The 12,974-nt window shown below is 45.5% G+C and overlaps 1 protein-coding gene across 1 annotated transcript in view; it reads right to left on the reverse strand.

Moving 5' to 3' along the window:
- Positions 1–12,974, reverse strand: part of LOC147106717 (uncharacterized) — a 199,665-nt gene that overhangs the window by 87,472 nt on the left and 99,219 nt on the right. The window contains exon 6 of the mRNA XM_086007774.1: positions 7,552–7,729. Within this exon, the coding sequence (XP_085863900.1) occupies positions 7,552–7,729 (178 nt within the window). The remainder of the gene's footprint in view (positions 1–7,551; positions 7,730–12,974) is intronic.

Raw genomic sequence — 12,974 nt, forward strand, 5'->3', positions numbered from 1 at the left:
AGGAATTAACGGGTCTTTTTCCGAGTGGCAGGCAGTGACTAGTGGGGTACCGCAGGGATCGGTCCTTGAACCTCAGCTATTCACAATATACATTAATGATCTAGATAAGGGAACTAGATGTAATATCTCCAAGTTTGCAGACGACACAAAGCTGGGTGGGCGTGTGTGCTGCAAGGAGGATACCGAGAAAATCCAGGATGATTTGGACAGGTTGGGTGATTGGGCAGAAGCGTGGCAGATGCAATATAACGTGGATAAATGCGAGGTTATCCACTTTGGTGTCAAAAACAGAAAGGCAGACTATTATCTGAATGGCAATAGATTGGGAGAAGGGGAAGTGCAACGAGACCTGGGTGTCCTTGTGCACCAGTCGCTGAAGGTAAGCATGCAGGTGCAGCAGGCGGTGAAGAAGGCAAATGGTATGTTGGTCTTCATAGCAAAAGGGTTTGAGTACAGGAGCAAGGATGTCCTGCTGCAGTTGTACAGGGCCTTGGTGAGACCACACCTTGAGTACTGTGTGCAGTTTTGGTCACCTTATCTGAGGAAGGATGTTCTTGCCATGGAAGGAGTTCAACGAAGATTCACAAGGCTGATCCCTGGGATGGCAGGAATGCCGTATGAGGAGAGATTGGGTCGATTGGGCTTATACTCACTGGAGTTTAGAAGAATGAGAGGGGATCTCATCGAAACTTATAAAATTCTGACAGGTCTGGACAAACTAGATGCAGGTAGAATGTTCCCGATGGTCGGAGAGTCCAGAACCAGGGGTCATAGTCTAAGGATAAGGGGTAAACCATTTAGGACAGAGATGAGGAAGAATTTCTTCACCCAGAGAGTGGTGAACCTGTGGAATTCTCTACCACAGAAGGCAGTAGAGGCCAATTCATTAAATATATTCAAGAAGGAGTTAGATATATTTCTTAGAGCTAAAGGTATCAAGGGATATGGGGAGAAGGCAGGTACGGGGTACTGAGTTTGGATGATCAGCCATGATCTCATCGAATGGCGGAGCAGGCTCGAGCGGCCGAATGGCCTACTCCTGCTCCTACCTTCTATGTTTCTATGTTTGACCATGCCATCCTCCTCCAATGCCCCTCATCCTTCTGGGTGGAACTGCGCTCCTGTACTATTACCTCTGGAGTCTCCCAAGGATCTATCCTTGGCCCCTTTCTATTTCTCATCTACATGCTGCACCTTGGCAACATCCTCCGAAAACACAACACCAGGTTCCACTTGTACACTGATGACACTCAGCTCGACCTCACCATCACCTCTCTTGACCTCTCCACTGTCTCTAATTTGTCATGCTGCTTGTCCAACATCCAGTATTGGATGAGCAAAAAATTTCCTCCAACTAAATATTGTGAAGACTGAAGCCATCTTCTTTGGGCCACGCCACAAACTCCATTCCCTGACCACCATTTCCATTCCTCTCCCTGGCAACTGTCTGAAGCTGAGCCAGACCGTTCACAACCTTGGTGTTGTGTTTGACTCTGAGATGAGTTTCCGACCACATATCCGCTCCATCACTAAGACTGCCTACTTCCACCTCCGTAACCTCGCCCGACTCCGACCCTGCCTCAGCTCATCTGCTGCTGAATCCTTCATCCATGCCATTATTACCTCTAGACTTGACTATTCCAATGCTCTCTTGGCCGGTCTCCCATCTTCCACCCTATATAAACTTGTGCTCCCCGAAAACTCTGCTTCCCATATCTTAACTTGCACCAAGTCCTGTTCTCCAATCACCCCTGTGCTTGCTGACCTACATGGACTCCTGGTCCGATAACATCTGTTTTAAAATCCGCATCCTTATTTTCAAATCTCTCCATGCCTCGCCCTTCCCTATTTCTGTAATCTCCTCCAGCCCTACAAGCCTTCGAGATCTCTGCACTCCTGCAGTACCACTGCATGTAACGCCGCGATAATTGCTCGCAGTGCCCCAAGAGGGGCGCGGGGTGCTACTTAGGAAAATCGGCCACGGGGGCGCTAACTTTAGCGCCCCGGTGAAGGTAGTGCAGCGCTACCCAATTTTTAATTCAATTAGGCACCAACGATACAGGTAAAAAACGGGATGAGGTCCTAAAAGCTGAATATAGGGAGTTAGGAGGTAAATTAAAAAATAGGACCTCAAAGGTAGTAATCTCAGGATTGCTGCCAGTGCCACGTGCTAGTCAGAGTAGAAATAGAAGGATATTTCAGATGAATACGTGGCTAGAGGAATGGTGCGAGGGGGCGGGATTCAAATTCCTGGGACATTGGAACCGGTTCTGGGGGAGGTGGGACCAGTTCAAACCGGACGGTTTGCACCTGGGCAGGGCCAGGACCGATGTCCTAGAGGGAGTGTTTGCTAGTGCTCTGGGGGAGGGTTTAAACTAAAATGGCAGGGGGTTGGGAACCTCAGCAGGGGGACAAAGGAAAGGGAAACAAGGATAAAAGCAAAAGATAGGAAGGAGAAAAACAAAAGTGGCAGTCAGAGAAATCAACGGTTTAAATCAAACATGGCCACAGTAAATAATAATTCTAATAGGTCGAAGAGCATTAAAAAAACAAGCCTGAAGGCTTTGTGTCTTAATGCGAGCAGCATTCGTAATAAGGTGGATGAATAAGCTGCGCAAATAGAGGTAAACGATTATGATTTGATTGGGATTACGGAAACATGGCTCCAGGGTAGCCAAGGCTGGGAACTCAACATCCAGGGGTATTCAATATTCAGGAAAGATAGGCAAAAAGGAAAGGGAGGTGTGGTAGCATTGCTGGTTAAAGAAGGGATTAACACAATTGTAAGGAAGGATATTAGCTCTGAAGATGTGGAATCTGTATGGGTAGAACTGAGAAATACCAAGGGGCAGAAAACGTTAGTGGGCGTGGTATATAGACCTCCAAACAGTAATGCGCAGGTTGGGGATGGCATTAAAAGGGAAATTAGAGAAGCGTGCAATAAGGGCACAGCAGTCATCATGGGTGACTTTAATCTACATATAAATTGGGCTAACCAAATTAGTAACAATATTGTGGAGGAGGAATTCCTGGAGTGTTTACGGGATGGTTTCCTGGACCAATATGTCGAGGAACCAACCAGAGATCAGGCCATCTTAGACTGGGTATTATGTAACGAGAAAGGATTAATTAACAATCTTGTTGTACGAGGCCCCTTGGGTCGGAGTGATCATAATATGATAGAATTCTTCATTAAGATGGAGAATGAAGTTGTTGACTCAGAGACTAGGGTCCTGAATTTAAACAAAGGAAACTATGATGGTCTGAGGCGCGAGTTGGGTAGGATTGATTGGGGAATGTCACTCAAAGGGTTGACGGTGGATAGGCAATGGCAAACATTCAAAGACCGCATGGATGAACTACAGAATTTGTTCATCCCAGTTTGGCATAAAAATAAAACAAAAAAAGTGACTCAACCGTGGCTAACAAGGGAAATTAGGGATAGCATAAGATCCAAGGAGAGGACATATAAATTGGCCAGAAAAAGCAGTAACCCTGAGGATTGGGAGCAGTTTAGGATTCAACAAAGGAGGACAAAGGGATTAATTAAGAAGGGGAAAATAGAATGAGAGTAAGCTTGCAGGGAACATAAAAACTGACTGTAAAAGCTTTTATAGATATGTGAAGAGAAAAAGATTGGTGAAATCAAGCGTAGGTCCCTTGCAGTCAGAATCAGGGGAATTTATAATGGGGAACAAAGAAATGGCAGACCAATTAAATGCATATTTTGGTTCTGTCTTCACAAAGGAGGACACAAATAACCTCCCAGAGATGTTGGAGAGCATAGGGTCTGATGAGAAGGAGGAACTGAAAGAAATCAGTATTTGTAGGGAAATGGTGTTAGGGAAATTGACGGGATTGAAGGCCGATAAATCCCCAGGGCCTGATAATCTACATCCAAGGGTACTTAAGGAAGTGGCCCTAGAAATAGTAGATGCATTGCTGATCATCTTCCAACAGTCGATGGAATCTGGAACAGTACCCATGGATTGGAGGGTAGCTAATGTTGCCCCACTATTCAAAAAAGGTGATAGAGAGAAAACGGGGAATTACAGACCAGTAAGCCTGACATCGGTAGTGGGGAAAATGCTAGAATCCATCATAAAAGATGTAATAGCAGAGCACTTGGAAAACAGTGACAGGATCAGACAAAGTCAACATGGATTTACAAAGGGTAAATCGTGCTTGACTAATCTGGAATTTTTTGAGGATGTAACTGGTAAAATAGATAAGGGAGAACCAGTGGATGTGGTGTATTTGGACTTTCAGAAGGCTTTCGATAAGGTCCCGCATAAGAGATTAGCGTGTAAAGTTAAGGCACATGGGATGGGGGGCAAGGTATTGACTTGGATAGAGAACTGGTTGGCAGACAGAAAGCAAAGAGTTGGAATAAATGGGTCTTTTTCCGAATGGCAGGCAGTGAGTAGTGGTCAACCGCAGGGATCGGTCCTTGGACCCCAACTATTCACAATATATATTAATGATCTAGACAAGGGAACTAGGTGTAATATCTCCAAATTTGCAGACGACACAAAGCTGGGTGGGCGTGTGTGCTGTGAGGAGGATGCCGAGAAAATCCAGGATGATTTGGACAGGTTGGGTGATTGGGCAGAAGCATGGCAGATGCAATATAACGTGGATAAATGTGAGGTTATCCACTTTGGTGGAAAAAACAGGAAGGCAGATTATTATCTGAATGGCAATAGATTGGGAGAAGGGGAAGTGCAACAAGACCTGGGTGTCCTTGTGCACCAGTCGCTGAAGGTAAGCATGCAGGTGCAGCAGGCGGTTAAAAAGGCAAATAGTATGTTGGCCTTCGTAGCGAGAGTGTTTGAGTACAGGAACAAGGATGTCTTGCTGCAGTTGTACAGGGCCTTGGTGAGACCACATCTTGAGTATTGTGTGCAGTTTTGGTCGCCTTATCTGAGGAAGGATGTTCTTGCCATGGAAGGAGTTCAGCGAAGATTCACCAGGCTGATACCTGGGATGGCAGGAATGATGTACGAGGAGAGATTGGGATGATTGGGCTTGTACTCGCTAGAGTTTAGAAGAATGAGAGGGGATCTCATTGAAACTTATAAAATTCTGACAGGACTGGACAGACTAGATGCAGGAAGAATGTTCCCGATGGTCGGGGAGTCCAGAACCAGGGGTCACAGTCTAAGGATAAGGGGTAGGCCATTTAGGACAGAAATGAGGAGGAATTTCTTCACCCAGAGAGTGGTGAACCTGTGGAATTCTCTACCACAGAAGGCAGTAGAGGCCAATTCATTAAATATATTCAAGAAGGAGTTGGATATATTTCTCAAGGCTAAAGGGATCAAGGGGTATGGGGAGAAAGCAGGGACCGGGTACTGAATTTGGATGATCAGCCATGATCACGTTGAATGGCGGAGCAGGCTCGAGGGGCTGAATGGCCTACTCCTGCTCCTATCTTCTATGTTTCTATGTTAAACATTTCTTGCAAAAATTCTGCTGTTGAAAATGAAAAATTGCATATAAATATAGAATAATGGGTAGGATTACACAGAAATAATGCAATCGAAAGGTTTAGTATCATACATCATGAGACTTGCTCTCTTGTCTAATTGCAGTCGTTGTGGGACTGCTGCTCTTCTTGTGCACCATTAACACCGAGTATTTAAATGAAGATCCCTGCGCGCATTGAGAATAGGGAGCACACTGGTATTAACAGACAAGATACCTGGCTCCAGCCATTTAACGACTGCTCATTGCTGCATTAAAACTGTCTGGGCCTTTGATGTGCTCTCTTATTTTGTGTAGATCACTGATGAGGTTCATATTTGGAATACTGCACACAATTTTGGACATCCTACCTTCAAAAGGAGATCAGTGCATCATCAGAGAGCTTTGCTGGAGCAACTAAAATGATTTAGGAACATCAGGCTCTAAGTTATGGAGATATACTTATGCAAAGCTGAAACTGATGTTAATCAGAGAAAATAAGATGGAAAAGGAATGTGATGAAATTTTAAGATGCTAAGAAGAATGGATAATAGACATAAGAAGGCTATTTAATTTGGACTGTGAATGCAGAGGCTCAAATAAGACTAGATTTTTCCCTTGCAGAACAGTGGAACTATAGAATAAACCTACCAATAAAACTGGTTGAGCCAATTAACTCTTTTTTAAAAGAAAAGGATAAATATCTGGTTCAGAGGATGCACAATAGATTCGGAGGATTGAATGTTGTATAGAACAAGATGGTTGCTGTGGTGCTGGCACCATGGAAATGCCATCTGTGGAATGCAAATGGTCATGGCTGACATTGTTTCAACCACTCCTTCTAAGGCTGTATTGCGGAGTTTTGCTCCATCACATTGGTTGGTAATGAGTGTCAGCCGTGGCTTAGTTGGCAGCACCGTCGCCTGAGTCAGAAGGTTGTGGGTTAAAGTCCAGAGACTTGAGCACAAAAACCCAAATCTAGGCCGACACTCCAGTGCAATACTGAGGGAGTGCTGCACTGTTGGAGGTACCGTCTTTCGGATGAGGCGTTAAACTGAGGCCCCGTCTGACCTCTCAGGTGGATGTAAAAGGTCCCATGGCACTATTGCGAAGAAGAGCAGGGGAGTTATCTCCAGTGTCCGGTCCAATATTTATCCCTCAAATCAACACAAACAGATTAGCTGGTCATTATCACTTTGCTGTTTGTGGGAGCTTGCTGTGCGCAAATTGGCTGCCATGTTTTCTACATTACAACAGTGACTACACTTCAAAAGTACTTCATTGGCTGTAAAGCACTTTGGTGGTCGTGAAAGGCGCTGTATAAATGCAAGTCTTTCTTTTTAATGTGGGAACTTTATGCTGGATTCATGTTAACTCAGAGTGGAACTATCAAAACTCAGTTCTCTTGCAATCTGAGTTATCCATTCAGATATAATAATTGCTACAAAACTGTTACACAAAAGGTGGCAAGCATCATCAATAGGGATCAGATTGGAAAGGCCAGGTGTCTCATCTTCCAACATACACAAAGGGTCATCGACTCGGTTTCTCTCTGCAGATGCTGCCTGACCTGCTCAGTATTTCCAGCATTTTCTGTTTTTATTTCAAATTTCCAGCATCCAGGTACAGGAAACTCTTTTTTTTATCCAGCACCGACGGGACTGGCGTGGTGCTGGTTGATCAAAAAGTCCGGATTACAGAGAGGTATACTTACTAAGGTACGAGAGCCCCGTACACGGCCACAGGTGCAGGAGCCACGGTTACACGGCACTTGTGCAAGAGTCCCGGTTACACGGCCACAGATCCAGGAGTCCCTGTTGCACGGCCACAGGTGCAGGAACCCCGGTTACACGGCCACAGATCCAGAAACCCCGGTTACACGGCCACTAATATATAGTAAAACTTACCTGAACCTACTCCTGAATTTTGCCGGTTAAGAGAGAGTTTCCTGTATTTTGCTTTCGTACACTTATCTATTACCTTACTTTATGCAAATCATCCTTTTGTGTGACTAACACTACCTTTGCCTAGGAATGTGGTGGCTTGCTCTGCTCTCAGATCTTTTCTATTTATTATGTACTGTACCTTCACCTGGATGCATTGCAGTGTTTTCCATTGAACCAGCCAGTGAATTAAACTGGACGCACTGGCCTTTGTTGTCCATCAACTGACCCGGAGGAAGGACATGGACTGCTTTCAGTTGCCCAGGATTCGTACTATTTATGACCAACATCTGAGTATTACCTTTCAGCTGATACAAAACCTACACAATAAAAATAATCAATCATTTTAGTAATGTCCAAGTGAACAGAAGATTTAACTTCATATCAAAAGATAAATACAGATTTGGAAGTCATCTGAACCCATCCCTAACTCACTCCATCCAGAAGAACTTACAATCCCTCATCATTACCCTACCTAGAAGCCCAGTCCTCGTGTTGATCATTCGTTGTGTGAAGAACTCTGATATCAGCCCTAAATTTGTGTTTTGCCAATTGAAAGTTGCCCTGTTGTCTTGCTGTTATGGTTTAATACAAAGAGGTAAAGTAAATTTAATTCAATTAAATATTTCTTGCAAAAATTCTGCTGTTGAAAATTTAAAAATTGCCTATATATATTTAGAATAATGGGTAGGATTACACAGAAATAATGCAATCGAGAGGTTAGTATCATACATCATGAGACTTGCTCTCTGGTCTAATTGCAGTCGTTGTGGTATTGCTGCTCTTCTTGTGCACCATTAACACCGAGTATTTAAATGAAGATCCCTGCGCGCATTGAGAGTAGGGAGCACACTGATATTAACAGACAAGATACCTGGCTCCAGCCATTTAACGACTGCTCATTGCTGCATTAAAACTGCCTTGGCCTTTGATGTGCCCTCAAATATCTTCTGTACAATCACCATGTCAGCAAGGAAGGAGCAAGATTGTTTCTTTGTTGAGGATGTTGCTTTGGAGGTCTTGCTGCAATGTGGTCCTGACATGAAGGGTACTAGTTGTTGGAGCTAAGGATAGCCTCCAATTCTTAGCAATGTGCACAGTGTCTGAGTGGAGGTCGCAGAGCAGTTGCATGCAGTATCATACGTGTATAGAACATGGCAGCAAATGAGGAAGACAGTTTCAGGAATCATGAATATTGCCACGTTAAGTGTTTTGGCATGTTGTCCACTTTTGATGCAATGCCTCATAATAAATGCCAACAGTTTACTCTCACCTTGTGCTGAATCACATGATCAACAAACACAGTAATAAGGCAACCATTTAGCTGGTTGGCAAATGCACAGGAATGACCATGTTGGTGCAGAGCATAGTGCCCAAGTGGTACAGAAAGAAGTTTTTGATGCTGCACATAAATATACAAGATGGACCACTAACCATGCTGCCAACGCAAGCTATTAGCAATGTTTTATGTTGATGGATGCTAGATTGCACAATTAGGTCCCACTTTCTACTCTTTCGAATTCTAAAATATGTCCCGTTCGTATCTACATAAAGGAGAAAGCTGCATACAACAGGCAAGAACAAATGAAGACGGTAGGGGCTCTCATTCCTGAGACCACTGACTTCCTGTGAGCAGCGGGCCATCAAATTCTAGTGCTAGACAGTAGAGGGAGCGGGGGGGGGGGTGGGGGAGGTTAGACTCCGAGTCTTCCTCAAGGTCAAGGCTTATACTATCTTTTGGTTTTTATTCTTATTCACGCGTTCATTTTTTTGGGAGTACATTATCACATCTTGGCATGTAAACTGTGTTTAAAGGGATGTCTTCCTGATATCACTGTAAAATATATTTTTCTTTTGATCCCCTTGGTGCTCCTTTGGAGCAACCAAGTGAAGCCACTGTTTGCTCTCTCATCAGCACCTCATAGGAGCCAATGTCACTCACTCTAAAGATACAGTGCTCCCATTGCAAGAGGATTCTTGGTTAGTTGCAAGATGATTCACTCGTCGAATGAGTGAGGAGGAGCATGAAACTATGCCCAGAGGGCCAACTTCAGTAGTGCTTCAGATGCTAAGCTAAGAGCTTCAGATCTCATAGAATCTGCATACAAATGAAGTTTGGTATTTGAGTTTCAGCATTTCATAGAATGGTTACAGCACGGAAGAAGGCCATTTGGCCCAATGAGCCCGTGCCAACTCTCAGCTAGTCCCACTCCCCTGCCCTTTCCCCAGAGCCTTGCAATTCTTTTTCCTTCAGATACTTATCTAACTCCCTTTTGAAAGATAAGATTGAGTCCGCCTCCACCACCCTTTCAGGCAGTGCATTCCAGATCTTAACCACTCGCTGTGTAAAAAAAAGTTTTTTCTTACGTCGTATTTGGTTCTTTTGCCAATTTCCTTAAACCTGTGTCCTCTGGTTCTCGATCCTTCTGCCAATGAGAACAGTTTCTCTCTATCTAGATCCCTCATGATTTTGAGCACCTCTATCAAATCTCCTCTCAATCTTCTCTGCTCCAAGGAGAACAACCCCAGCTTCTCCAGTCTATCAAAGTAACTGAAGTCCCTCATTCCTGGAATCATTCTCGTAAATCTTTTCTGCACCTTCTCCAAGGCCTTCACATCCTTCCTAGTGTGACGCCCAGAATTGGACATAGTACTCCAGTTGAGGCCAAACCAGTGTTTTATACAGGTTCATCATAATTTCCACACTTTTGTACTCTATACCTCCATTTATGAAGCCCAGGATCCCTTAAGCCTTTTTAACTGCTTTCTCAACCTGCCCTGCCACCTTCATCGATTTGTGCACACATACTCCCAGGTCGCTCTGTTCGTGCACCCGCTTCAGGATTGTACCATTTAGTTTGTATGTCCTCTCCTCATCCTTTCTACCAAAATGTATCACTTCACACTTTTCTGTGTTAAATTTCATCTGCCACGTGTCTACCCATTTCACCAGCCTATGTCTTCCTGAAGTCTATCACTCTTCTCCTAACCGTTCACTATACTTCTAAGTTTTGTGTCATCTGCAAATTTTGAAATTGTGCCCTGTACACCCACATCCAAGTCATTAATATATATCAAGAAAAGCAGTGGTCCTAGAACTGACCCTTGGGAAACACCACTGTGTACCTTCCTCCAGTCTAAAAAACAACCATTCACCACAACTCTGTTTCCTGTCACTTAGCCAATTTCATATCCATGTTGCCACTGTCCCTTTTATTCCATGGGCTTCAACTTTGCTGGCAAGTCTATTTGGCACTTTGTCGAACACCTTTTCATATAGATATTTGTGTGCGCGCCAAGCTGGCTACAAAGTTTGTGAGCAACTCTGGAGGAGTCCACTACTGCAGTGCTGTATAAACATCTAAATGACCTGCAGACCACAGTAGAGAAGTTGACCAGTCTGCGCCCCACTGCAGTGGGGGCTGCATTCACTGAGGTCCTAGCAGACATACAAGGCAATTTTAACTCACCAATAGAAGGAAAAGGAGGTGAGCATTTAAAATGGAGCAGCTCCATTTCCCGCTGCGTTCCCGCCGATCTGTGATTTTAATGCCGCTGTTTTTTTAAAAAAAATGTGTTTATGGGATCAGGGCGCACTGGCAATGTCAGCATTTATTGCCCATCCTTAGTTACCCTTGAGACGGTGGTGGTGAGCCACCTTCTTGAACCACTGCAGTCCCTGTGGTGATGGTACTCCCACAATGCTGTTAGGTAGGGAGTTCCAGGATTTTGACCCAGCGACGATGAAGGATTGGCAATATACTTCTAAGTCAGGATGGTGTGTGACTTGGAGGGGAACTTGGATGTGGTGGTGTTCCCATGTGCCTGCTGCCCTTGTCCTTCTAGGTGGAAGAGGTCGCGGGTTTGGGAGGTGCTGCCGAAGAAGCCTTGGCGAGTTGCTGCAGTGCATCTTGTAGATGGAACACACTGCAGCCACGGTACGCCAGTGGTGGAGGGAGTGAATGTTTAAGGTGGTGGATGGGGTGCCAATCAAGCGGGCTGCTTTGTCCTGGATGGTGTCGAGATTCTTGAGTGTTGTTGGAGCTGCACTCATCCAGGCAAGTGGCGAGTATTCCATCACACTCCTGATTTGTGCCTTGTAGATGGTGGAAAGGCTTTAATGGTTTTGGCGACACACGAGTCTCCCGCCAGGTAAAGCGGTCGGTAAGCCAACATGGCTCAATGAGGTAAGTTAAAATCCTCCTCCGGGCCCCGTAAGAAAATTCTGAGCCTCTGCTGCCCCGGGCTCCAGCCGCGAGACCCTCGCAACAACCCCACCTGGACTTGGGGGCGATTTTCCTAGCCCCGAGGAGGCGAGTTTGGAGGCAGGACAGTTGACAAAATGACAAAAGTTGAGGGCGGGTTCGGAATCCGCCTCCAACCCGCCTTCGCGCAATTTTGCCGGTTTGATGGGTGCAATTCGGTCCCGCCTCCATCAGTCCAGAGAGGTAGTTAAGACCCTTAAATAGTAGTCAAGGGCCTCTATAATCCTATTTTAACAGGCCCTCGTTATTTTACCACATTTTCAGCGTGTTCCACGACCCTCCTAAACCACGCCAGCTAAACTGGCGGGTTGACTATTGGGTGGCCTCCTCACAGCTGCAGCTCCACCATTAAAATGGAGCTTTCATCAGGGATCAGTTGCAGGTGGCAGAACTTTTGCTCCACAGGTCTTTCAGCACTTTTAGCAGGCCTACCAAAGTCAGAGGTGCTGCAGCTTCCATTTCTCAAATGTGGGTCCTTCTTGGAAGATCCTCTCCCCACTTGGACTGAGCACTTCCCCAACGGAGGTATCTGCCAGCAACATGGGAACCATTTATTTCCTTTCATCATGGACCTCAGATTCGGATGAGGAGCAGCCATGGCAGCAGCAGAACCAGGCAGCTCAGCAGCAGAGCCCCAACCTCCTGCTCACCCACCTGATGCTGCAGAGGGCAGAAGTTGCAATGCATGGAAGCATGTTCCTGCAGGAGATACCCCCCTCTCAGGGTTTACAGACAGTGGATGAGCTACCTCAACATGAGTGAGCAGCAGTGCCAAAAGAGGCTGAGACTTTCGCGAGAGGTTGTCGGAGACATCTGCGCACTGCTGCACCAACACCTGGAGCCCAGAGGAGCGGGTGGACACCCCTTACCAGTGGCTGTCAAAGTTACCACCACACTCAACATTTTTGCCTCAGGCTCCTTCCAGGTATCATCAGCAGACATCAGCGGCATCTCACAGTCGGCTGCCCACAGTTGCATCAAGCTGGTTACTGATGCCCTTTTGCAAATGCCCACAATTACATCCACTTCTCAAGGGATCAAGCAAGTGTAACCACGCGTTCAGTTGGCTTTGCAAATATGGCAGGCTTGTCAATGGTGCAGGGCATCATAGACTGCACATGTGGCCCTTAGGGCACCCCATCACAACCCAGCTATCTTTGTCAACCGCAAGGGCTTCCACTCCCTCAGCGTACAGCTGATGTGTAACCATAAGAAGGAGATTTTGCATGTTTGCGCCAAGTTCTGTGGTAGTTGCCATGACTCGTTCATCCTGCGGAACTCTAGTGTTCCTCTGCTCTTC

Source organism: Somniosus microcephalus, chromosome 15 (assembly GCF_052327205.1).
Source record: "Somniosus microcephalus isolate GS21.2 chromosome 15, FLI_Smic_1.0, whole genome shotgun sequence".
Taxonomy (NCBI): domain Eukaryota; kingdom Metazoa; phylum Chordata; class Chondrichthyes; order Squaliformes; family Somniosidae; genus Somniosus; species Somniosus microcephalus.